The sequence below is a fragment of the Cyprinus carpio genome, chromosome A1 (genome assembly GCF_018340385.1).
Source record: "Cyprinus carpio isolate SPL01 chromosome A1, ASM1834038v1, whole genome shotgun sequence".
Taxonomy (NCBI): domain Eukaryota; kingdom Metazoa; phylum Chordata; class Actinopteri; order Cypriniformes; family Cyprinidae; genus Cyprinus; species Cyprinus carpio.
In genome coordinates, this window is record NC_056572.1 from 16345546 (window position 1) to 16373129 (window position 27584).

At 37.4% G+C, this 27584-nt stretch overlaps 1 protein-coding gene across 1 annotated transcript; it reads left to right on the plus strand.

Annotated features, from left to right (window-relative positions):
• The first annotated feature begins 4827 nt into the window (after positions 1-4827).
• On the plus strand, positions 4828-26695 carry gas6 (growth arrest-specific 6). Its single transcript, XM_042751913.1, has 15 exons — positions 4828-5014; positions 5115-5275; positions 7652-7676; positions 7828-7890; positions 11024-11146; positions 18477-18596; positions 19851-19976; positions 21247-21368; positions 22986-23104; positions 23199-23388; positions 23700-23864; positions 24004-24172; positions 24819-24961; positions 25039-25246; positions 26276-26695. The coding sequence occupies exons 1-15, from the start codon at positions 4957-4959 to the stop codon at positions 26425-26427; spliced, it is 1944 nt and encodes a 647-aa protein (XP_042607847.1). The 5' UTR covers positions 4828-4956; the 3' UTR covers positions 26428-26695.
• The last annotated feature ends 889 nt before the right edge of the window (positions 26696-27584 follow it).

Genomic DNA, 27584 nt, shown 5'->3' on the forward strand with positions numbered 1-27584 from the left:
AAGTTAAATGTACATATAAGGAACAGCTGAAGGACCAATTTGCAACTTATTAGGTCAATTGGCAACATGATTGGGTATAAAAAGAGCCTCTCAGAGTGGCAATGTCTCTCAGAAGTCAAGATGGGCAGAGGATCACCAATTCCCCCAATGCTGCGGCGAAAAATAGTGGAGCAATATCAGAAAGGAGTTTCTCTGAGGAAAATTGCAAAGAGTTTGAAGTTATCATCATCTACAGTGCATAATATCATCCAAAGATTCAGAGAATCTGGAACAATCTCTGTGCGTAAGGATCAAGGCCAGAAAAGCATACTGGATGCCCGTGATCTTCAGGCCCTTAGACGGCACTGCATCACATACAGGAATGCTACTGTAATGGAAATCACAACATGGGCTCAGGAGTACTTCCAGAAAACATTGTCGGTGAACACAATCCACCGTGCCATTCGCCGTTGCCGGCTAAAACTCTATAGGTCAAAAAAGAAGCAATATCTAAACATGATCCAGAAGCGCAGGCGTTTTCTCTGGGCCAAGGCTCATTTAAAATGGACTGTGGCAAAGTGGAAAAGTGTTCTGTGGGCAGACGAATCAAAATTTGAAGTTATTTTTGGAAAACTGGGACGCCATGTCATCCAGACTAAAGAGGACAAGGACAACCCAAGTTGTTATCAGCGCTCAGTTCAGAAACCTGCATCTCTGATGTTATGGGGTTGCATGAGTGCTTGTGGCATGGGCAGCTTACACATCTGGAAAGGCACCATCAATGCTGAAAGGTATATCCAAGTTCTAGAACAACATATGCTCCCATCCAGACATCGTCTCTTTCAGGAAAGACCTTGCATTTTCCAAAATGACAATGCCAGACCACATACTGCATCAATTACAACATCATGGCTGCGTAGAAGAAGGATCCGGGTACTGAAATGGCCAGCCTGCAGTCCAGATCTTTCACACATAGAAAACATGTGGTGCATCATAAAGAGGAAGATGCGACAAAGAAGACCTAAGACAGTTGAGCAACTAGAATCCTGTATTAGACAAAAATAGGACCACATCCCTATTCCTAAACTTGAGCAACTTGTCTCCTCAGTCCCCAGACGTTTGCAGACTGTTATAAAAAGAAGAGGGGATGTCACACAGTGGTAAACATGGCCTTGTCCCAACTTTTTTGAGATGTGTTGATGCCATGAAATTTAAAATCAACTTATTTTTCCCTTAAAATGATAAATTTTCTCAGTTTAAACATTTAATATGTCATCTATGTTTTATTCTGAATAAAATATTGAAATTTGAAACGTCCACGTCATTGCATTCTGTTTTTATTCACAATTTGTACAGTCCCAACTTTTTTGGAATCGGGTTTGTAGTTCTATTTCAATTTCTGTACTTCTATATCTAGTTCTGTTTCAATTTCTATACTTCCACATCTAGTTCTATTTCTATATTTTTCTATACTTCTGTCTAGTTCAGTTTCTGTATTTTTCTATACTTCTATATCTAGTTCTGTTTCCATTTCTATACTTCTATATCTAGTTCTATTTCTGTTTTTCTTTGTGAGTGTAATATTTATGTTTTATATGTTAACGAATGCCAGTTTGGTTGTGACTGAGTTGTTTAGATCAATTTCCCTGACAGTCTGAAAGCTGCTGTTATTATTAGAAAATGTTCTACTTTGGACTTTTTTTGTGCAGTGTAAAGGTGGAAGAGTGAAATGTTTTCATTTGACAGTGATCAAACACCAGACACTGGATCTACATCTCTGTTATATGTCTGACATGAGATATACAGTGTGTTTTACAGATGGACCCGAGTGACCTGACCTCAATGTTGCATAAAGAAACAGGAGGGAGGAACAGAGAATGAAAATACTGGCTCAGAAAAACAAGAGGAGAGCGAGTGAAGTAAACACTGAGAAAACAGCTGCAGGAGAAGAATGTAACCTCACATTTTAGCCTTAAGAACACAGACAGGAAAATCACAGTCAAATCAACAAACAGCCTGATTAGAATGTAGGTCTGCCTTCACTAAAACACAGAGAGATTTCACTTTCAGACTCACAGAAACTTTACAAATGGACATTAAGAAAAAAAACATATTCTGATATTTATAACTTATAAAATAACAAAATAAACAATATCTCTCTAAAAACACCACAAGACACACACAAAAACAATAAAGCCTCACAACAAAAAATAATAAAAAAAAAAAAAAAAAATCTTTTGTTTTGTATCATATTTCATAGAGCAGGCTTTTATAGCTCATATAGTCTGATATACTGAGAATATATAGGAAAAAATTCAAGAGACTCAAACTGAGCAAAAATATGCAGTTTGGTGAAGATACTGATATGTATATGCAATTCTGATGCTTGTGATGTAAATCAATGAAATCTTTTTAAAAGTGTAGCAGATACTTACATGCAATGATACAAATACCAGTCTTCACTCTTTATCTCCAATTATTAAAAAAAGTTTGATGATCAAAACATATAATGCAATGAAATACAATGGTGACTGAGAGATGAACAAATAAACTTTTCTCTAAAACCTGATGATCATATTTGATACTGATTTTTCTAAACAATAATAATAATAATAATAATAATAATGTCTGGATAAATAAGTAAAGCTAACCTGCTTCAGTCTAGTTAGTAATATTTCAAGAGGAACACTTACAAAGTCAAATTATTTTTTCTTTTTAAAAATCTGTAAAGATTTCACACCAAAAAAGACATGAACCACAAGCTGAATGGGAATGTTTGTACAATTATACTTGCTAAAAGTCTAAACTATCAGATGACAGAAGGCATGTACTGTAGTAGATTGTGTGCGAAATTTTTGATCATGTTGATCATTTAGAGGCCTTAGAAATTCATGATCAAATATGATACATTCAACTTTATAGCTTTAATTGGCCAAATCTACAGTGCTGCTATTAAAATTCATGTGTCCTGGGACAAGTGAAGATCATAACAGGAGGACATTAATTGGTCCCTTTCCTGATGACAATCCTGCAAATCAACAATTGTGCCATGAACACATACTTAAAATAACAGTTCACCCAAAACTGAAAGTTCTTCCAACATTCTGTGGAACTCAGCAGATGTTTTACTGGAAATGTTCACTTTCAAATCTCACTCTGTGTGTCGCAATCGCACATCTGAGATAAACCAGCCCTACCCAGAACCATCATAGCCAGGTACACTCCAGTTAGAAATAACATGTAACTGCTGTGACGTCATGCTGATGCGTGCCAAATAGTGAGCAAACAAAAAGCATGATGGGAAACCACTTGATTGCGACACAGTTTAGAGCTCAGTGGCTTAGAGCCTGATCATGATTGTGCATTCAGTGTGTAGACACAGTGTGAATGATATAAGTTGTGTGCCAGTTGTGTGTATGCACTATGTACAATCCCAGCTTACAAAAATATGATCTGAGAATGTTGTGTTAGCGTTTCCATCAAATTATGAAAACGTTATTTAATTCTGAATGTTTTCTAAACGTTCAAAGCATCCAGTTCTTTAAACGTTTTTGTTGTTGTTGTTGTTGTTGTTGTTATGCAAGCATTAAGGGAACATTCCATTTGATCATTTTTCAAACATTATGGAAACACTGCTTTTGAATGTTCTCTGAAGTAGTAACATTTACCCAGGTAACAAAGTTAGGTTATAAAAATGTTGTGGGAAAATTGTTTTAAAATGTTTCTAAAACGCTGAAATGTCTAGTTTTCTTGTTGTGATTATAATGTTTTTTAAAGGTTACAAAAGCATCTCTTACAATGTTCTGCTAACTTTTTCACCCACAATATAACATTATTTGAAAGTTTATTTTTAATATTCTACAAATGTTTTCTTTTAATGTTATGAAAATGTACATCAAATATTAATAAAGTTGTAAGAATGTTTTCTCCTAACATTAGAAAACTTTTAAAAACATTTAACAAATAAAAATGTTTAAAAAGTTGTTAGCTGGGAAAAAAGAAAAAAGTTCCAGGAATGTTTTTGTGCTGTTTTGAGAAATTTGTGAAAGACCTGATAACTTTCTATTATTGTTATTGAAGAAAATGTATTGCTAGAACATTAGCCAAATGTTCACTGTTATCCGGGTCGTCTAGTGTATGAATTTTTCTTTGTCATCCGCATTTGGCCATGCAACTGTAGAGTGCATGAAGTTTCTAATATTCCACACTGTTTTTTTTTTTTTTGTTAAATAAGTGCATTAATCGGCTATTAAAAGTGCAGTTCTTGCTGGAATTGTCTGTGTAAACACACTACTCACACTATTCATACTACAAAATGGCATAGAAGTGCATAAATCTGTGAATTGGGGCACAGGGGTTAATCTTGTGAGATTTAATAGCTACAGTAGACACAATGGTCTAATGCTAAATCTGAATATGCACATGGGTGATAAGATTTAAGAGCTTTCGGTGAAAAATAGTCTGAGTGTTACTTCAGAAGGCTGTTATGACATTTTTTTGGTGCAATTTGTCCTTGTTTAAAGCTCAACAGCCCCAGTCCCCATTCACTGTCATTGTATGATGCAGAGCAGCCTGAACATTCTTCTAAGCTTCTCCATTTGTGTTCAGCTGAAACAGAAAGTCGTAGAGGTTTGAAGGACATGATGAGGGCGAGTAAATGATGATAATATTTGTTATTTTCCGCAGATGTACCGCTTTAAATGGATCTTTTCCCAGTGCTTATGTAGTATGTACTGCAGTGATCTGCTCTTGCGGAGAAAAATTCTGCATCGGTAACTCCCTGAACGCGCTGCAACTTTCACCAATAAACCGACGAATCTGCCGCTTACGTTTGGTGAGAGAGAGAGAGAGAGAGAGAGAGAGAGAGAGAGAGAGAGAGTTGAATGTGCTGCAGAAGCGCTTGAGGTCTCGTTTGAATGTGGCGGCTCAGTGCAGGATTCTGATCCAGAACCAGCGAAAGTTTGACGCAGAATCAACATGAGAGAGTTTGTGTCGAGCTGCTTCGTCCTGCTGTGTATTGGCTGCTCCTCACAGTGTAAGTACGCGAAACGAGTCGTTATTCCCGTGCAGTGCCGCACAAACTAGTGTGATCAGCTCATCCAGACGCAGAAGTTGAGAGTTTCTGTTGTTTTCAGTGTCCGTGTCGCCGAGGCAGGCGAACGAGTTTCTCCGCAGACACCGGAGGGCGTACCAGGTGTTCGAGGAGACCAAGCAGGGTCATCTGGAGAGGGAGTGTGTGGAGGAGAGATGCACTAAAGAGGAGGCGAGAGAAGTGTTTGAGAATGACCCTGAGACGGTAAGAGTATTCACGTTACAAAACTTGCTGCCGCAAATACTCGGTTTAATGCGCTGGATTCCAGCTAATGTTTGATGTGATCTTTCATCCTCATTGACCTGTAATAATTCTGTGCTGCTCCCTATTTAGTATGCACTATATATAGTCTGTTGTAGGGCTGCAGTGGTCCATTTGACAGGATGGCTGTCACATTTATAGAGCATCTGTCTTTAAAACTGCATTATTAGTGAAATAATGTGGTTGTAAAGTCATTAGAACTCTAATTAATCAACAGATAACTGTCCTGATTGTCTTACAAACTGCCAGTTTTCTAGTTGTTCTTAGTCACTGAGCACGTTTACATGCACACCAGTAAGCTGATAAACAAAAAACATCATATTAAAAAAATAATAAAAAAAAAAAAAAAAAATCAGCTTGTGGCTGAAGCCTTTGACGACATCAAGACGATTATTATTATTATTATTACTACTACTACTATCAGGCTAATATTATTATCTAATTAATATTAAGGCTTATTTGTTCCATCATATTTCTTTTAATTCGTTTTTACAGTGTTGCGCGTTATAACCAATCAAACACGATTCCGTTGAGTTTATGAATGCAGCAGCCAATCAGAGGCGTTCAGATGAGTCATCGCTGAAACACCGGAGTTTTGTTGTTCAGTGCGGCGCTCACTGACTGAATTCTGCTCTCTCGTAAATTCTGTCATCATAAACAACAAAATTCAGATGTTCGTGCGATGTAAGAATAAGAGAAAATATTCATCATACAGTACAGATAACTTTACTGAATATAACGGGAGAATTATTTTTAAGTAACCTTACATAAACTCGCCCTAGACTGAAGTCAGTGATGATGTTATTATGTAAATATTATTTGCTCGTTTTCTGTAGCTGCTTTTTGAATAACTGAGGAAATCTAAGCATTATAATTAGTAACTTGTAATGTTTTTTAATAAAAAAATAATCAATTTAAAAAAAAATTCAGACATACAAAAAATACTTTAATAAAAACATACATGTACTGTAGTTAAGATATAATGTGTAGTTCATAGTTTACACTTACATTAGGCTGCTTTTAGCCTTACCCTGGAGTTGGTTCGCTCTCTCTTGCTATGAAACTAAGTAAGTAATTAAATAAATTAGCATGATAATATCATGTATCAGCGATCTCACAGTCTGACCATAGGATGATATGTATATCAACCATACTAATATGAATATATACATGTGAAACATAAGTTCTTTTCATCATTGCATCCTGCACTGATGCTGTTATTACTGTGATGTATTCCCATGACTCCGTGCACTGCACCTGACTCACATCAATAACCCTGCATGAATATGATTCCTCAAACACAGACTGTTCTCCTCTGGGAGCTGATATGCAAATGAGCCGGTCTGTGTGCTTTCTGATTGGTCCCTGAGGGGCGTGTCACTGCTTTAACTGACTGCTGAGCCTGGAATGTGTTTTTGATACAGAATGAATTCCTGTGTGGCGGCAGATGTCTGACGTGTCATTCTCATGAATGTGCTGATTAGATTTAATCCCGTTGGTCTGTAAATAAGGATTGGGGATGTTTGGGAAGCATGAAAGATTATGATCTAATACTTTCTATTATTAGCTTGACCATGAGAAATTCTGGAATCAACTTTATTTGCGGAGTGCAGACACATGACTATCTCTCCTGAGAGCAAAATGAGAGCAAAACGAGAGGAACTGAGGCGAGGTGAATCAAGGGAGCTGTGAAGAAGGTCGTTCTGTGAGGTTTGCGTGCAGATGTCGGATTTCCATTCCCTGCATTCATTATTCAGTGGCAGCATGTGCGACCTGCTTCTCTGACGCTGCAGATTTCTCACTGCAGTGTGTGTGAGTGAGTCAGCATGCCGGTTACTAAGTTACCCAGAGCCACTGCATGTGGGACAGTGAAGCTAGTTTAAGGGCTGCATGGCACAGAGGACGTGCCATCAATTATCTTGGAACTCATGTGAAGACGTCAGGGGTCACTGGGGTCAGACATCTAATAATTTGCTCTCATTAATGTTTTTGTATTAAATACTGCAGGGATATTAATGTGCACAATCAGACTGAAGTCTTCTGTAGTTTTACTCCACCTCACATCTCTGCAGTGTGTGTGTGTGTGTGTGTGTGTGTGTCCTTTCATTCCATCTCAGAAACATGAGACAAGACGCATTATCCACCCTGATGTAAGACAAAATATGAGCTCGACATGTCAGGACAGGAACACATCTGAAACAGTCATGGACCGTCTGTGCAGTTCTCACGTGTCTTCATAATCAACCTCCATTCATGAGCAAAACCTGTTATACCGTTCATAATCAGTCATTTCTCATCATGACTTCTTGTCTTTTATAGGAATATTTCTACCCAAAGTATCAGGGTGAGTCTCCCGCAGTGTTTCAACTCTTTTCTATGTGTTGTGATTGTTTTGTTATGAAGGTTAGAATGATTTCATATATATACTGAATTGATGATTCGCTGAATCATCTGCAGCTCCTGATGGAGATGTTTGATTCTCTTTAATGCACTAGCATGTATGGAGAAGTTTGGAGACTCTGAGAAGAAGAAACAGGATCTGATCACCTGCGTCCACAGTGAGTGACCACACACCTGTCTGTCTGTACATCTATCTCTTCTGACATTTATTCTATCTATCTATCTATCTATCTATCTATCTATCTATCTATCTATCTATCTATCTATCTATCTATCTATCTATCTGTCTGTCTGTCTGTCTGTCTGTCTGTCTGTCAGTGTGTGGTGTTCAGTACTGCAGTGCGTGAAGCAGTGATCTGTATATATATCTTCATAAAGAGCTCATGGTGAGATGTTCCTGCATCTGAACATGTCGCTCTTCTCGTTCTCATCCCGTCGCTCAGTAAATGAAGCGTGTGTGAGCATCTGAATGAGTGAAGCCCCTCTGGTGGGTGTGTGTGTGACGATCTTCATGACGTCTGCTGGAGGCTCGTCCTGTTCTACTCAATTCTGCTGATTCAGAGGCTGCCTCGTGCTGCGCTGTGATTGGCTGGTCTGTGTCCAGCAGAAGCCCTGAGTCAGAGAGAGATGCTGCATCTCTGAGCTCTTCTTGTCTCTCTCCTCTGTGGTCGGACGTGCCTCTGTTGCTCATGCACCATCAGCAAACGCATCAGAGACAGCCAGAGTTGTAAAGAGCTGAAAGATTAAGATAAGCACTTCAGCTTTTGAAAGTCATTTTATTTAATTACAATTATACAATTAATTTATACAAATAAATATATTTGGCACACAAAATGAGATGGCAGAGAACCTCTTATTCACCATTTAATAAGCTATATGAAAAAGTAGCTGAATGACGCATCATTCTGCCTAAAATCTCTTTTTGAAAGTCATATGGATAAGAAACAAAATAAAGGTTAAGTGATGAGACGTTTTATTTTTAGATAAACTATTTTATTCACAACAATCTTTCTTAAAATACCTTATAGGTTTATGATATTCAAAACAGTCCTGAGCTAGATCAAGCTTTGATATCTGCAAACCTAACTATAACTAACTTTAATTAAATGTTTTTTTTTCCCCCACTAAGAAAAAGATTTTATCATTAGCTAATCCGCACTGGAGAGCTGCATTATAACAGAAAATAAAATTATAATTCTAACTGAAAGTGACATGATTTGTTTTTTCATGTTTAATACTGTAAAGCTGCTTGATTTAAGGTTATCTATTGCACAAAGTACTAAATAAATAAATGTGACGTTTTTGGACTTTACTGGGGTACTGAACTGCTAATAAAATAAAAAATGGCAAGTAAGCAGTCAGTAATAAAATAAGAGAAAATAAAGAAATTACTAATGATAGCACAAATAAAAAATAACTATAGGCCTAAAAATTAAATAAATTGCTTTTTAGTTTTTTAGTTTTTAGTTGCTTTATAGCTTTTTAGCCCTAACAGTAGGGCTATTTAAAGATTTAGTATGTACTGTACTACATAGATGCTTCCTATGTAGTACAGTCCTATCCTTAAAAAAGACAGGCTCGGGCCGGTAATTCTTATAAGCTGTCGGACACGGGCCAGGCTAGGGCCTGATCATCTCGGGTCAGGCCCGGGCTTGGGCCTAAATTTGAGGCCAGTGCAGGGTTTTTATGAATGGTAAATGAGTGGAGCGTTGAGCGGAGCGCACACGTGTAGAGCGGGATAATACGCAGAGCATCACACCACGTGAAAGTGAAACCTGGGCGGTGAACTAATTTTCGTCAGCCGGGAATTTCGGTGCATCTCTAATTATTGGCGACATCAGAAATGGATATTATATAATATATGCTTTTTTGAACATTTGAGCAATTTTAAAAATATAAAAAATGATTTTTAACACGGCACCCCGGTTGGTAAACACTGCATTGGGTCATATGAGATCAAACGATTACTCGACAACAAAAATATCTTGTTGATAATGTTGACTAATCGTTTCAGCCCTACAGCTCAACAATGATCAATATGAATCTACTTACTGTTTTAATTCTCATCAGTGACATTTTTATAAAGAAAAACTAATGTTCTCGTAATCTTTCAGCTGAATGAAATAACTTACTCCACCTCTGAAATGACTGCATTTTCAGCTGACATCATCTAGACCATGTCGGATGTTAGTTAAAACCAACAGTAACACTTTACTAGAATATCTGATTACTTAACGATTGTTAATTCAACTAATATTAACAAACATAAGTAAGGCAAGGCAATTTGTTTTTACCGTAAAACAGAATTAAAAACAACAGTCAGCTAACCATTGTGTTATACAATTATAAAATATATGGAAAAAGCAAGTGTACACGCCATTGTTATAATGTATGTATGCATAATAATATTGAATTTGAAGTTTTGGTTCCTTGACCCTGTCGCCTTTGGCTTGCTTAGTTGGGGACACTTAAATGATTGCACAGACTCTAGTGAAAAAGAGCAGAACTGGATGATGACATCACTGAATCAACAATGAACTGACTTTAGCTGGAAAAATGACTCTTTGTTATTGTCTTCTTGCATTATTAAAAAACTATTTTCCTGTGTGACACTGTAAAGCTGCTTTGACAATCAGTATTGTATAAAGCGCTATACAAATAACGGTGACTTGACTTGACATTATTACATGACACATATGTTGAGTTTCCAAAGACCTAGCGTTGAGTCATAAAAATATGAAACTGTTCAATGTCCGTTCATGTTAGCTCAGGGACATCAAATAATATTATCAGATTAAACTTTTGATTTGAATAATGTATTAGTAAATGTAGAAATTAACATTAAGATTAATAAATTATTTAGAGGTGTTTTTAAAACAAATGGTTTTAAAATCCTTACTGTAAAGTGTTACCTAATAGGCTGCTGTTGTAGTGATGCAGCTTTTCTAAAATCATGAAGTAGTTCACACAGACATTTTATGCTGGTTAATGGTGTCTGAAACTTTGTATTGTTAGCACTTTATGTGTTTATTGTCTCTATGATGAATCGCTTGTATTCATCATTTGTATATAAGCTTTGGATAAAAGTGTCTGGTAAATGAATAAATGTAATGTAAATGTAATGTCATGAAGGTTACAGCTACAGGAAAAAGCATACGGTTATAGGATTTCATATCTGATGTGTTTCAAACATCACATTAGAGAAGAGCGGAATGTGTTTGTGGTTTTACTGTTGATGATGATGATCTCGACCTCTCTCTCTCTCTCTCTGTCTCTCTGTCTGTCCCGCAGACATTCCAGACCAGTGTTCCCCGAACCCCTGCAATCATTACGGGACGGTGCGCTGTGAGGACAAAAAGGGCGAATTCCAATGTCATTGTTTCACGGGATGGAGTGGCGTCATGTGTGAGAAAGGTACAAACACACATCAGCTCTTCAGACACATTCAGATTAAAGATACTGGTGCATATTATTCTCTGGATCTGCTCATTTAATTAAAAACTAAGTGAAAATGCAATTCATACATACAGTATCTGAACACCTCCTTTATGGTTTTATATTTCATATTCTCAAAGATTGCATTTCTGAGAGGCTTACACATGCGCCTAGATTTTTTTGAAGATGTTGCGTTTTATCATCTGGAACATCTGGATCTGTCGTCACAGAGTGTTGCTGTAATAACTTATTGTTCCTGATGATATCCTCTGAATGTCATTGGAGATGTGAATGGAAACTGATGCTGCGATGCAGCACTCCCTGTCCTTGCTGCTCTTCTGCTGACCTGTGCTCATATCAGATGATGCATCAGGGCTCCAGACTGCAACCTGTTTTTTCTGCAGGCACGACAAAATGTTGTCAGGGGTCACACTGGTGCGACCAATGTGTTGCCCGACTCATAAGCGCTGCCATTTCTGTTGCATAGGGGAAACATCAAACGGCAAACAAAATAAAAGCGTAATGAAAATGCGCTACTCGTTTGAGCTGCGCAGCATGCAGGGGCGCTTTAACACACGGGCTTCAACGGGCTGAAGCCCAGGGGCCTACACTTGGGAGGGGCCTACAGTCTGCTAAGCATGGGCCGGTATGATAAAATGACTGTATAAAAAAAATAAACAAAAATATCACGGTTTCACTGTATCATGGTATCGTTGTTACAGCTCTAAAATGTGTTATTTTTAAATGTCAGGGTAAAAAAATAAATACAAAAATTCTACTGAACACAATATATTTTATTTTTGAGCAACATACAGAATATTTGGAACAACATTATTTGTTTATTTTTTCTTTGATGTGTTTCTGAAATGTTTGCTGAATTTTGGGCCGTCCTGCAGCTGTTGAAGAGAAAAAGAAGAAAAATAAAGACTGACATATTTATTTAACCTAAATCTGTAATTACAGTTTTTTCATTTTAGTTATATAATATATATATAATTAATAAAACCTCATATCACTTATTGTCATAACACCACATACATTAATAATAAACCAATTTGTAGCAAAACAATGTTCTGACTAGCTTTGTGAAATTATACTACATGCCTGAATGAAACAAACAGCAGAAGGTCTGAATAAGATGCATATTCACTCTCAGAACACCAAACACAGCCTTTCCTACTTCACTAAACCAAACAAAACAGCACTAAAACAAAACACTAATATAAAATCAACACAAAAGAGACGAGATGAAAATATCATCTAAACTTTTCTGAAGACAGTCAGTTCTCCTCAGAAACACATTCATATATATCCCCAAATCAATATTGAGGATTTTCATCCAATAATTAGTGTATAATGAACAATGAGTGATCTGCCTGCTACAGTATTTTTGTCTTTGCGTCTATCTTCAGCGTCTCTGGTCTGTGTTAACGGCCATTTAAAGACTTCATATTTTCACATAAATGACATTTTGGAAAATTATTGCATTGCAACGCATTTTGTGGGATTCCTACACTTTCAGTCTTTGAGGAGACATGAAAACAGCATACCGCAGAAACGTTATTACGGAAAATATTAGTGGTTTTGAAACTATGAAATTTTCAGATTGCGGTATACCTTGAAACCGGTAATCAGCCCATGCCTACTGGATGCAGGTAAATTATATTTTTCTAATAATTATTTGTAAATATGAGAGTTTGCAGCAATGACAACAGCATTCTGTAAACAAACTCACACACTCATTATCAGCGATGCCCTGCTTGTAGTATGTAGTCAATGGTTCAGTTTAGGTTTCCCCCACACTGGTGATTGTGTAGTTGGTATGTTCCACCGATATACTGTGAGCGAAATGCACAGTGCGCTAGTGAAGAAGCCAAGCACAAGAGATATTCTGTGTACATGTCTTTATACTATTACCTCCATATAATGCCTGTAATAATGTAGTGTTTACTTTACTATGTAAAGGCTATAATTCTTCTGCTCCACAAGCGCCACCTTCTGGCAAAGAGTGAATTTGCATATTCACTAATATTCATATTTTAAGTAGAACAGTGTTGTAAATGTTAACTTGCATGTAAACAAGAAAAATTAGAAATTCGACTTAATTGTCAGGAAGCTAAAAAATATATATCTAGGGTGGGGTGGGGCTAACGTAATGCAGTAGCCCAGGGGCCTCTGGTTATCTTAAGGTGCCCCTGGCAGCGCGGACCGTTTATCAGCTCTGATAAATAATTGAGCACAGCGCAAGCAAACAGGTCTGCGCTCAGAACAGGTTTACTCATAAACAGGTTGATCTCGCGACACTGTTACTGCAAAGCGCTGCGAGATCCAGTAAGAAGCATCTGAATTCACTGCAGAATGAATAAGGTTGCTGTGAGATCTAGAGAGAGGCATTCAAATTCAAATTGCACAGAATTCTCTGTTATAAATAGATCAAACAGCGCTGACGCAGAACACCAGAAGTAAAAACATTAAATATAGCCATGCTGTTGTGGCAGAAAAGTGTCTAATGTTATTACATTATTCATTAAAGGGTTTGTACAACCTTTTGAGATAGAAATTCAAGCACTTTTCAGTGACTTTCAAGTATTTCACACAACTATTTTCAGCACTTCAAAGCTCTTGAAGAATAATTAGCTGGTGAAATGGATTTACTTATTGTAAAGTTAACAAAAGTTATCATGTGCATTGTTATGTTCAAAGCAGATGTCAAAACAAATGCCAATAGAACAGGAAGATTTTAAAACAAGTGGTTCATTCATAAATTTGTGCAACCTTCACGCTGTGGAAATATATACTGGAATACAGAAGACAACACAATGATTAAAAAGGGCAGAGCTACATATGGTCTGTAGTAGCACAGGTTGTGCTAGTAAATGTTGAACCCTGCAGGATCATCAGTCATGTTCTGGAGCAGTGTCTGAGTCAGCATGAGATGAGCAGTGTATTAATGCAGTGAAACATTTAGAATGCTAGTGTCAGTATTGTTTGCTAAGTTAAGAATAATTGGAACACCTTAGCAATAGGGCGGAACAATTTTGGAAAATAATCTAATTGGGATTTATTTTTTACCAATATTGCGACTGCGATTTAATATGCAATTCTTTTTTAAAGCTCTTTATGTTCTGTATTATTCAACAAAGACAAGCTTAAAATCATTGTATAGTATGACCAACACAATATTAGATAGATTAAAAAGAAATGTTCTTTCCCCCAGGCCAATGTTACAAAATGAAATTAGGTGATGCATGATATGAATGACATTTTTTTAAACAACTACAATCACAGTAGTATATTGACTGATTTGATGAACTTCCAACCTTGTAAGCATGTTATAATTATGACAACATAAAGCACTGACAAATAAAAAAAAGTGAAAATGACGTAACATACAGCCAAGTATGGTGACCCATACTCAGAATTCATGCTCTGCATTTAACCCATACAAAGTGCACACACACAGCAGTGAAACACACACACACACACACCGTGAACACACACCCGGAGCAGTGGGCAGCCATTTATGCTGCAGCGTCCGGGGAGCAGTTGGGGGTTCGGTGCCTTGCTCAAGGGCACCTCAGTCGTGGTATTGCCGGCCCGAGACTTGAACCCACAACCTTAGGGTTAGGAGTTAAACTCTCTAACCACTAGGCCACGACTTCCCCTTATGACTTCCCATAAGCCTGGTGTAAACATTAATATACAAATCACACAAACTAAATTAGATTGCAGAAATATAAAAACAAATCTGTTGCTTTGCCACATTACTTTAGGTAATTCAAAGTCACTGTAATAAATATATGTAAACATGTGGACTGCACTTTTTAAACACTGTCTGTTAACTTTAGACCAGTCATACTTGAACTTTTTGGTCATAATTTTACTAAACATTATGAAAAATTAATGCTTTTTTAATTTAAAAAACCTACAGGGAAAAAAACACCTGCATCACTTGAAACACTGAAAAAATAGCATAGAGAGAATAACTGTTATTATTATTATTATTATTCTCTCTGTTATTTATTTATTTATTTATTGTGGGTTTAATGCTATCTGCTAAGGCATAGGACACATACAGGCTTTCCTCCTCACCAACGACATTAAACACAGTGTCTACACCGGATGTGATCCGCGCCAAAATACAGTAAATTCAATCAGTGACGCTGTCTACTCTGGATCACGGCGCAACAAAACCCGACATTAAACTGATGCTTTGTTCTATTTATGACGTACTGACACAAAGTTAAATCATTTGCAACAGTCGCTTTGTCGCGTCAAGTGTACAGTAGAGATGTTGCGGCGTGACGCGACAACTGTAGCATCCGGTTTAGACACCGTGTGTGAAGCCGAGAGCAGGATATGCCTCATCATATTTTCTACATTTAGCTTTTGAATGACCAGCATCTGCCTGGGTCTGTGCGACATCATCTGTTGCTTTTCTCTTCCCTTTCACAAACCGATCCATCTCCCATTCTAAAGTTACGTCCTTTGGTTGTGTACTGTTGTGTACTGTAACACTGTTAGCCTACTGCTTGTGTAATTTCAATTTGCCGTTTTGACGTACGTTCATATTATATATGCTTTAAAACATTTCTGCATGTAGCGTGCCAGGGTTGCCAGGTTTTCACAGCAAAACACCCCCAATTGCTACTCAAAACTAGCCCAGTCGCGGTTTGAGGGGGATCCACCGGTATTCCAGGGGGTAAAATACACATTTTATGGAGGGGTTCCCCAAACCATGGAGTTGGCAACATTGTAGCATCCCAACTTGATGCTTCTTCTGAAGACTGCTTAGATGTGTTCGACTTGAAGCAGCGCTGATTAATCTGATCGGTGTGTCATCAAAGTACTGTGAGAGCTATGAGAGAGCGGATGTCTCCTTATGCTTTCTCACGACATACTTTGATGTCATACACCGATCGATCTTCAAGTCCAGTCGAACACACCTCTTTACTCTCACGTGTCACGTGACTGAGTGTAATCGCAGCCTCTGCAATTGAAAAATCACGTTTTTTCATATAGTGATATTATCGCAAATGCAATTAATCTTTCAGCCCTGCTTAGCAACCATCTAGTGATGCCATAGCAATTTCCTACCAGTGTGCAAACAACTACTACATTTTGACGTGACATCATTAGGATCTGTCATTCAGAAGCATGGCTTTTTCCTATCACTGCTATGCTGATGACACTCAACTCTACTTTTCCATTCCAACCAGATGACCCAACGGTAGTTGCTTGCATTGCACCCTGTCTGAGTGACATTTCTAGCTGGATGAAGGACCATCACCTTCAGCTCAACCTTACTAAGACAGAACTGCTGGTGGTTCCAGCTAACCCGTTGTTAAATCACAACTACTCTATACAGCTGGGTTCATCAACCATAACTCCTTCCAGGACAGCCAGAAACCTAGGAGTTTTGATCGATCATCAGTCAAGCTTCACAGACCATATTGCTACAAAGACCCGGTCCTGTAGATTTGCCTTATACAACATTAGGAAGATTAGACCCATCCTGTCAGAGCAATCCACCCAACTTCTTGTCCAAGCTCTTGTTCTCTCCAGACTGGACTATTGCAATGCTCTCCTGGCGGGCCTTCCTGCATGTACTATCAAGCCTCTACAAACTGATCCAGAATGCAGCAGCGAGGATTGTCTTCAATGAGCCGAAAACAGCCCATGTTACTCCTCTCCTCATCAAGTTACACTGGCTACCAGTAGCCGCTCGCATCAAATTCAAGGTACTGATGCTTGCCTACAAAACGACCTCTGGCACGGCGCTAACATACCTAAGCTCATTAGTTCAATCTTATGCACCCTCCAGAAGTTTGCGCTCTGCAAGAGAACGACGCCTTGTGTTGCCATCCCAAAGAGATTCAAAATCACTCTCACTGACTTTTCCTGGACTGCGCCCAGCTTGTGGAATGACCTCCCGATCTCAATTCGAACAGCTGAGTCTTTACTCATTTTCAAAAAACATCTAAAGACTCATCTTTTTCGCCTGCACTTAACCAACTAATACTAGTACTTACCTTTTTTCTTTTCTATCATATTCCCCAAAAAAAAAAAACTCTGGCTACGTGTTCTGTACTAGACTAACTGAGACTTGTCATAGCACTTGTATACCGTTGTTGTTCTCATGTTTACCTGATTGTTTCTACTGTTCTCATTTTAAGTCGCTTTGGATAAAAAAAGCGTCTGCTAACAGCTTAGCAAAAACACACACAAACAACTACTCAGAACATCTTAGCACCACATTTTAATGGCCTAGAAACCACCTGCAACACCGTAGCGACCACATAGCGGCGTGATCACAACCAATTAGAACAGCTTAGCAACTACATACCAACAATTGTTGTTTTACTGTTGTAAGGGTAATCTCCCAGAACACCCTAGCAACCACATAGCAACAAATTAGAACATTTTAGCGACACAGAACACCATCGCAACTGTATAGGAACAAATTACATCTCCTTAGTAACCACATTGCTATACCCTGGGAATCAGCCAGAACATCCTAGCAACTGCATGTTAACAACCAATTAGAGCACCTTAGCAACCACATGGCAATACCCTAAATTAGTAACCACACAGCAACAAAGTACACTGCCTTAGCAACCACTTTGCAGTAGCGTAGCAATCACTCAGAACACCTCAGTAAACACAAATCAAAAAGACTGGCAATCACTCAGAACACCCTAGTAACTACATAGTAAATTGGTGACCAGTTAGTACACCTTAGCAACCATGTAGCAACACCCATTGGTATATGGTTGTTAGGATAATCACCTGGAACACGCTAGGAACTGCGTAGCAACAAATTAGAACACCTTAGTAATCACTCAGAAGACTCTAGACACTGCACAGCAGTGTGTTAACAACCAGACAGCAGCAAATTAGAACAATTCATTAACCACATAGCAACACCCTGGCAATCACTCAGAAGACCATAGCAACTGCATAGCAGTGTGTTAACAACCATTCAGAACACCTTAGCAACTGCATCCTTAGCAACTACATCCTGGCAGCCAGTTTTTTTGCTGTTTCTTTTGTAGATGGTTTTTAATGCAGTTTTTTCTTCAGCACTGATCCGCTGTGAGTCACTGAACCCGATGAGGGAGTGTCAGTTGCAGCACAGAGCCGCATTCATGTCTCTGATGATTCATTCATATCCTCTTCATGTTCAGAGGAAAGTGTGAGCGACTTTCTGCCTGGACGTCCAGAGCTCCGCCCACCAGCGCAGCTCCAGCCAATCACTCGAGCTCTTCCTGATTGGTTAACGGTGCACTTGTGTGTTTGTGGTTTGTAGATGTAGATGAGTGCAGCAGAGGGAACGGCGCCTGTGAGCATGACTGTAATAACACCATGGGCAGTTACCACTGCTCCTGTCGTCACGGATACGAGCTGTCGGGTCACCACAAGTGTCTGGGTGAGTGTGAGCAGCGGCGCTGGAAAATCTGTGTTTGCACTGGCGTTACTGGAGTGGAGGACGTCAGCAAACATTACTTCTGTAGACTGTGATATTTGCATGTGAGCTCCGATTTAAAGTCTTTACTTTTCATTACACAAAATAGTGTTAAAAAGGATTTATTTTCATTTGTGGTTAAAAAGTTTAACGTGAGTTTTATTCAAATTTAGCTTAGTGCACTTGAGAAAGTGCTGCAGTCCAAATGCAATCATTTAAAAAAAATAAAAGACGTCTGTTTATTATCATGTATAAAGACCTAATATATACAATATCTCTAACACTGTTATTACAAGTATTTTTCACTACTCATTATAATACTGTACTGTTTGATATTTATTTTTATTTAAATAATTGTTTTCATTATTTTAAAATTATATTGATACTTTTGTATTATTTTAATATTTAATAAAAAATATAGTATTTTATTACTGTCTATACATGAACTTTGTGCTTTGAATGCAGTGTTGGCCTTTTTGGATAAACCATTTATTTATATATATGACCCATGGTTGCTTGCACCATGCAGGGCAGGCAGGGGGAGGGGTGTACAAAAAGCTTAAAGGAAAAACAGGGCAAATATTTAATAATAAATTAATTATAAAGAATAAGATAAAATTAATAAAATTAGATTAAAAATACAAAAAATAAGTTGGATTTTAAGCAACCATGGGTCATGGGTTCGATTCTCAGGGAATACATGAACTGTGTACTTTGAATGCAGTGTAGGTCTTTTTGGATGAAAGCATCAGCCAAATGCATAAATGTGAAAGAATGAGAGAAGCACAAAAGGCACAGCAGACACTGAGGATAATTGTTGTATACTTGAGATCCTGTAGTTCTGTATCATTTACTGTATGATGTGTGTCTGCCCACATAATATTTAAGATTGAGGAAAACTTTCTGAAATTCCTGTCAGTTTTCAGCCATTGTTTGATCATTTTTCATCTTTTTTATAATTTGACATTTTATTCACAGCTGCAAAGACTTTCTCCTCCAGAAGGAAAGCATGCAGATAGAAAACCCAGATTATTTGTCATAGTAAAATGACTTTAGTAGCAGTACATCTCATTTATGATCACATTCTGAGAAGCGAAAGAGCATCTATCATCAGATCGTCCAGCAGTGCAGTGACTGTATGACCTGCAGTGGTAGAATCACTGCACACACATATGAACAGGGCTTCATCAGTCACTGTGTTTCCTGGTTTTTCCACAGATGTGAACGAGTGTGTGGAGACTCCAGATGTGTGTGGATCCGCACACTGCTCGAACCTCAATGGGAGATACGAATGTCTGTGTGAGGAGGGATTCGTGTATGACAACATCACCAAAAGCTGTGTAGGTGAGTTAACAGGATCTGACCATACAGTGAGCTAACGCTCTTATAAAGAGACACACTTACAGAAGCCACAGTATATTTATAACCGACAGGCTGTATACTTATATATTCTCAAAAACAAATGCACTACATGATCACCAGACTGTAACACACAAATGCTTATTTTCAGATGAGAATTTATCAAATATACTATTATAGTTTTTATTAATATTTTCCATTTTAAATTTGATTTAAAGTTTAATCAGTTTTGTTGTGGTTTGTATAAATGTTTAACTAAATGAAAATAAGAAATGGAGAAAATAAGAATTATGATTTTCATTTATATTTTCATTTAAGTTTAATTTTTAGTAATTTTGTTTTGTTTCTGTCATTTTTATTAGTTGTTTTGATAACAAAAGAAAATGTCCATGTAGTTTCATTAATTTTTCTTTAAGTTTTAGTTATTGTAGGTCAAGTTAAAATAATTGAAAATGAGAAATTTTGCCTTGGCAAATAGCTAAAAAAAAAATGTTTTTTTTTTTTTTTTTTTTCAGTTAACATTTATTTTATTTCAAGTAACAAAATAGGTTATTTTATGGTTTTAGTTTTAGTTGACTATAATAACCCTGGTCTGATTGTGGCGTCCTTCAGCGGTCTGAAGGAGCTGATCATTTCATCACAATGTTCCTGCACTCCCTCATATGTCTCTCAGTCTCAGCACAGGACGCCTCAGTCTCGTTATATGATGTGCTTTTGGGAACATCAAGTTTTTTGTGACTTTTCACCTAGTCAGAAATGTTGAGAGGAAACTGGTTACATAACGACTCAACAGATCCACTTCAGATTTGACACAGCTGACCAAGGAAAATTCTTCTTGCTTATTTGTGGTTCATCCATTTAAACATCTTCCCATCATTCCCCTGAACATTGTTGTGGATATTTCCACAGGAAATTCAACAGAAGATTCATATTCAGTATTTTCTTCTCCTGATCTCGTATATGTGATCAACGTGTACTTTGTCATCCAAAAGATTATATGTGTGTCTCACTTCAGGTCACTTCTTGTTGACTCTTAAAGACACATAGAGCGGGTCAAGAATGAAACCCTCAAATTGTGGTTTATAAATGCTGTGTTTTTCTATTAATGAGAGGTGAAAATGTTCATCTGATGTTGATAAATGTAAGTATTGGGTGTGTTTGCTGAGGCGAGCACAATCAGGGTGTTCTGATGATGGTTAGTGTGTTTTGGTAAGCTGTGTTTGAACTCATGAATTGTTGCTGTTGTTGCGGTCAGACGTGGACGAGTGTGAGTCAGATGTGTGTGAGGAAGAGTGCGTGAACACAAAAGGAAGTTTCCGCTGCTACTGTGATGGACGGCAGGGGAAGAGACTGGGACAGGATCTCAGGAGCTGTGAGGTGATCTCACACACACACACACACACACACATACACACTGATCTTTAAACCATCATGAAGACATGGGCAGGATATATATGTAAGAATGTTCCAAATAGCAGGAAATCGACTGTACAAAGAGTCCCATGATCAGAGACACTCATTAACTTACATTTGATTAGTTACAGCTCAATCTGAAAGATGTTTAGCTTTTAAATAAACTGTAAATCCCATATTTTCCACGTGGCCTTTGGACCACAAATAAATATACATACATACTTTTCTTTCTTTTTTTGAAGAGAAAGAAAAAGAATACTTTCATTAAGTAAGGACAGATTAAATTTATTAAAATTGACAGAAAAGACATTTATAATGTTATTAATTACTGTACTTCAGTCATAAATATTGAAGATTATGATTTTAAGATCTCAGTAGTATCGTATTTTATTTTAAAGAACACATTTCAAGTGTGTAACTTTGTTTTGACAAAACAACTTTTCACAACTTTGCACAAACTACAAACAGAAAAAGAGCGAGATCAGACCTGTCAGACATACAGTATGTTTATTTTTTGTTTAGTTTCAGTTTTATTGTTATTTTTAGCAGGAGAGTAGCAAGGTGATAGTTCACTAAATATGAAACTGAGTTAAAACCATTAAAACATTTTCACTTCTTGAAATAACAACTATAACTATAATATCTCAGTGATACTAAAATAATGCTGGTGGGTAGTACTTTTACTTGCATTTCTGTCTTTTGAAAATGACTTTTAGTTTTGTTTAGTTATTTTTAGCTATTTTGTCAGTGTTTGAGTTCTGTTTCTTTAAGCTTTTTCTGTCTGTTCAGCAGGACATTTGAACTGTCTTAACTCATTTAATTCTGTTCATGTATGATTCTACAACATTGTCTGGATCAACTGCATTTATCTGTCAATAAAAACAAGTGTCTTTCCTGTTTTCATTCAGGGTTTCTGCGGGTCTTAAAATGTCTTAAATCAGAGCAGAAAGTCTTCATAAATTTATGATGAATTTATGATTTATTTATGATTAATTCACTTCAAAAAATGAATATTTCCCAGTATTTTTGTCTTATTTTCCAATACAAATATCTAAACATCTTTAAATCATGATATATTTACTTGAGATGCACAATGAAGAGTATAAGCTTAAAACAAGAACACATATCTGTCATTGAGGAATGAAAACTTGTTTCCCTTTGAACGAAGCTGATTTTCTGAGCCCACTGGCAGACATTTGTTCTCGTTCATAAACTTCACTTCAGTTTCTCAGAAAACAACACTTATTATCTTAGGTCATTTTGCTTCTGCAGTAAATGTATCTTAATTTAAGAATCTTTTGACATTTGTACTGGAATACAGGATAAAAAATACTGAGGAAGAACAGCACTGTTTTTGCAGTGTGATTAGAAGTACAGAAAGTTACTTCCAACATGAAGCTTTTTCTTTTTTGTAAAATGAATGAAAAAGTAATGTATTTTGAAACTGTTATTTACATTTTGAGATCATGATGTATTGTGTTCCTTTTATTCCTTAAATTCTCTTTACTTGGTTTTAAGAAGTCTTAAATTCACATGCAGACCTTCAGCTTGATTATTTGATTATTTCCTCTCTGTGTCTGATCCATCAAGCTTCATCGGCCGCTGGACATGAAGAGGAACTCTCGCTCACTGTACCTCGGACGCATGTTTAGCGGGATTCCTGTGGTCCGGCTGCGCTTCCGCCGCAGGGTCCAGACCGGGTGAGCATGCGTGATGGTTTTCAGGATTAGAATTGCAGCAGTAAGATCACTGTAATAAGCGATTTCATGTCGCGTCTGACCTGTTTCCTCTCAGATTCACGGCAGAGTTTGACCTTAGGACCTACGACCCCGAAGGTGTGATCTTCTTTGCCGGTGGCCATTTGAACAGCTCCTGGATTGTTCTGGCGATGCATCATGGGAAGCTGGAGCTGCAGTTGAAATACGGAGCCGTGAGTCGAGTGACCAGCAGTGGACCGCAGGTCAATGACGGCCAGTGGCATAAGGTCAGAGGTCACTTCAGGGGTCACGCTAATAACAGACACATGATTGAGACACAAAGCAGTTCACAAATGACACATTGAGCTCATGTGAGATGCAGGTTTGTGTTTGGCTAGCACAGTGGTTCTTAATCCTGGTCTCGGGCCCCACGTTCTGCATATTTTGCATGTCTCCGTTATTTTACGCACCTGATTCAGATCATCAAAAATATATTTTCCCTTGTTTATTACTGTGAAGCTGCTTTGAAACTAACTGTATTGTATAAACTGCTAAAGAAACAAATGCAACTTGACTCTCTCCTCATTGGTCCACTCAGATCTCAGTTGAAGAACAGGGGCGGAGCCTCATCATCAAGATTGACAGGGAGGCGGTGATGAAGATCGCAGTGAACGGAGATCTGTTCACCATGAATAAAGGCCTGCATGAGCTCAACCTCACGGTGGGCGGCGTTCCCTTCAGAGACGACGGGCTGGTCAGCAGGGTGAGCTGCATGAGTGTAGAAACTGAACAGTTTAATTAGTTCAGCAGAATTGAAATAGATAAACAAACGTCATGTACACGGTGCTCATCTGAACATGCTCTGTCTCTTTATGTGTTCATGGTCCTGATGTTTGACGCAGGTTAACCCTCGACTGGACGGCTGTATGAAGGACTGGCGCTGGTTAACCGGTGAGGACACGCCTATTCAGGAAACCATCCGGCACAACGAGCGCATGCAGTGTTACGCCATCGAAGACCACAGCGCCTTCTACCCCGGGCACGGATTCGCCTACTTCAACCACAGCCATGGTGTGTCAGTGGGGTTTTACTATGATTTATATGCCATTACAATACATATTCATATTTTGAATTAGCTTTTATTTTTATATTTTCAGTTTTCATTTGTTTTAGTGATTTTGATAATTTCTTAAGTTATTATTATGTTTTTTTTTCTTTTTTTGAACATTTTTATTTAGCTTTAATTTATTTTTATTTCATTTTAGTACTTCAGCTATATTTTAGTTTATTTTCTTTTAACTTTGTCATCTAATATTTTTTATTTCAGTTAGCAAAAATTATTTTTAATAGTTTAGTTTTAGTTAACGTAATGTGGTTTTATTGGGTGATTAATTAAATAATTTTTAAAGCATTTTATTTATATATATATATATATATTAATTTTAAAGTTTCAGTTTTTTTGTGTGTGTGTGTGTGCAAATATGTCTATTTAGTTCATATTATTTTTTTTTCATTTCAGTTTTAGTTTTTATGTTAGTAAATGTATGATAGTAAATTAAGTTAAATTACATGAAAATGAGAACTATGGCAACTGTCTTGAAATGAATTTTTTTTGTATATTTTATTTTATTTCAGTTAACATTCATTTTCTTTCTCCAGTAGAAAAATATGTTTTTTAAATGGTTTTGGTTAATGATAATAACCCTGCTTCCCATAGGGGACAATCAGATGCTCAGTGTACATGTGACCCTGCGTCCCGCCTCCTCTGTGGGTGTCCTGTTTGCTCTGGTTCGTCAGGACGGGGTCCCGTTCTCCATCTCTCTGTCGGACTATCACCCAGGGACACTCAAGTGGACCGAGGTGTGTGTGAATGAGATACTGATGTTTGACATGTTCTCTGGTCTGAAGCTTCAGATGTGTTAATCTGTGACCTGCAGCACGTGCTGGTGTCGTTCGGTGATGTGGTGGTAGCCAGTGTCCCAGTGAACTTGTGTGACGCTCAAACACACACCGTGAACGTGACTGTGTTCGGGAACAGCTCCGTACTGCAGGTGGATGGGCAGCTCGCGCAGACGGAGCTGGTGGAGAATATAGACGCTCTCGATTTGACGTCCGCGTACAGCACCTTTATAGGAGGGATTCCAGGTAACGTCTCACATCAGTCTCACTTAAGGGTCACATCAGTCTCATAAAAGAACAGCCATCTCATATCAGTGTCGTATAAGAACAGCCGTCTCACAGATCTTTATTAGTTGTATAGTTGTATAGATGTATAGTTTATTAGTTTATTATTTTATTTTAGTTTATTAGTTATTAGTTGTAGTTTGTCGTGTTGTTTTAGTTTCCTATGATAATCTTACATCAGAAATGCCAATAACATTTTACATTACAAGTGTACGGTGTAACCACAGGCTAATATGCTAATTTTGCAGTTTAAAACATTTTCTGAAAAATCTGGCAGTTTTAATAAGCCATGTTTTTATGATCTGAAACATGATATAATGCAATTAACGTAAAGCACACAAAACATTTGTTTTGGTGTTGATTGAGAGAGGCACATGAGCTTAAGTTGATTTGCATAACATATTTCCCACATGCCAGAAGTTTCAGTATTGCTTTGAAACAATTTATAATAAAAGGCTTGTCGTTTATTATAAATGTTGTTTATAATGAATGCCTCTATAATTTATGTTTGCTTTATACTTTTAAATAGTTATATTTAAAGGATTTGTTGTGGAGTGAGAGGAACTAAAATGCATGTGTATAATGTTTGAAATCATTTCTTTATATTTTCCGTTATTTTACTTTATTTCTTAATGTGATAATAAAATATGACATGGATCAATGTGATTTTCTCTGTTTTGTTTTTTCCTCTCACCAATGCAAATTTTGACCCAGTGCAACTTATATTCAGCTGTAGCTTATTTCCTGCGAAAGAACTGTAAAATGATCTGCAAATGATCTTAAAATGTGACTGATAGAATTTGAACCACAAATCAGTACTTCACTCTGGAGTTCCTTATAATGTGACCAGCTAACTGGCCAGTGCTTTAGGGTTTTATTTGCTGACCAAAGCTGATTTGTGCAGCCTCTGGTGAATGTGAATTATGGCTCCGAGTGAATCTACAGCTGGTTTATATATCAATCTGTTCCTGATGATGTTTGTTTGTGCAGATGTTTCTGTAGTGTCCACTCCAGTGTCAGCCTTCTACACGGGCTGCATGGACGTGTGGGTCAACGGTCAGCTGCTGGACGTGGACGAGGCCCAACACAAACACAACGACATCCGCTCTCACTCCTGCCCTCTGGTAGATGCACAGCAATAACAGCAGCTGAAACTCCAGCAAAGTGCTTTCCACTGCAGGAGGAGCTTTAATCTGGATCTAGTCGATGGATCCACAAAGGCCTTAGAAAAGCCAGATCCCTCGCCACACTCACATCACGCACATATAGCACAGACTCGCGTATCAATGTATTACTCACATTAGACCAATCAAACACAAGCTACTGAGAGTGTGCTGTAAAATACTGTAACTGTACATATGCCACTGTAAAATGCTTTAGAGGAGGATGAATAAAAACACCCAACTACCATTAAAGGCCTTCAGGCCTCAGTGTAGGTGCTCAACTTCATCATGGTCATCATCGAGTAGTTTGAGTTGGAGTTTTTCTAGTCCCTCGTTTGAGTTTCTTTTTTAAACTTGTTTTTATTGTTGAAGTTGTTTTGTATTTCGTTCGTTTGCTCTGTGTGTTATACTTAAATTAAAGATTAAAACTAACAAATGATTATTGTCACGTTACAATGAAGAATTCTGTAAATGAAGTCCACACATGTTCAGCGGCTCACAGAAACAAAACCAACCTGATGAGCATTACATTACACTGATATTTTGAGATGCAAAAGCCAGAAGCGCACAATACTAGAGCAAAAACACTTAAATCACAAAAACATTAAGGCATTTATTTTTTGTCTAGTTTGCATCCATAACGCCTTCTTTCAGACTTTCAGAAGTGTTTATTGAACTTTATCTGTTAAGTGTCTGTAAATTTCAATTCCATTCCATATCTGTATCTCTTAGGCCAAAACTTTTTTTTTTTTTTTTCAGTGTTATTCCAGTCTATATTCTGAAGTCTTTTATTGAGCCATTTATTACAGTATTTTATGATTTATGCAAAAATAAAAAGAGAAAAATAAAATCCCCACTGGTAAAAACTTTAATATGTAAACCAAATCAAAGAGTTTTGAACCTGGCTTTATCCAACAATCAGATTTCTGTTCTGGATATGTATGCAAATTCATGTATATTTAATTAGGATAATGCCTCATTTGAATATGTAAAAAGAACATTTCCGAAAAAAAAAAAAATACTTCTGAACTATACAAACACCAGCTCTTTTCTCATTTATAGTTTAAAGGAAACATTCTATTTTGTGAAAATACTTAATTTTGTCTAAGGTTTTACTGAAGGTAACATTACAGAAT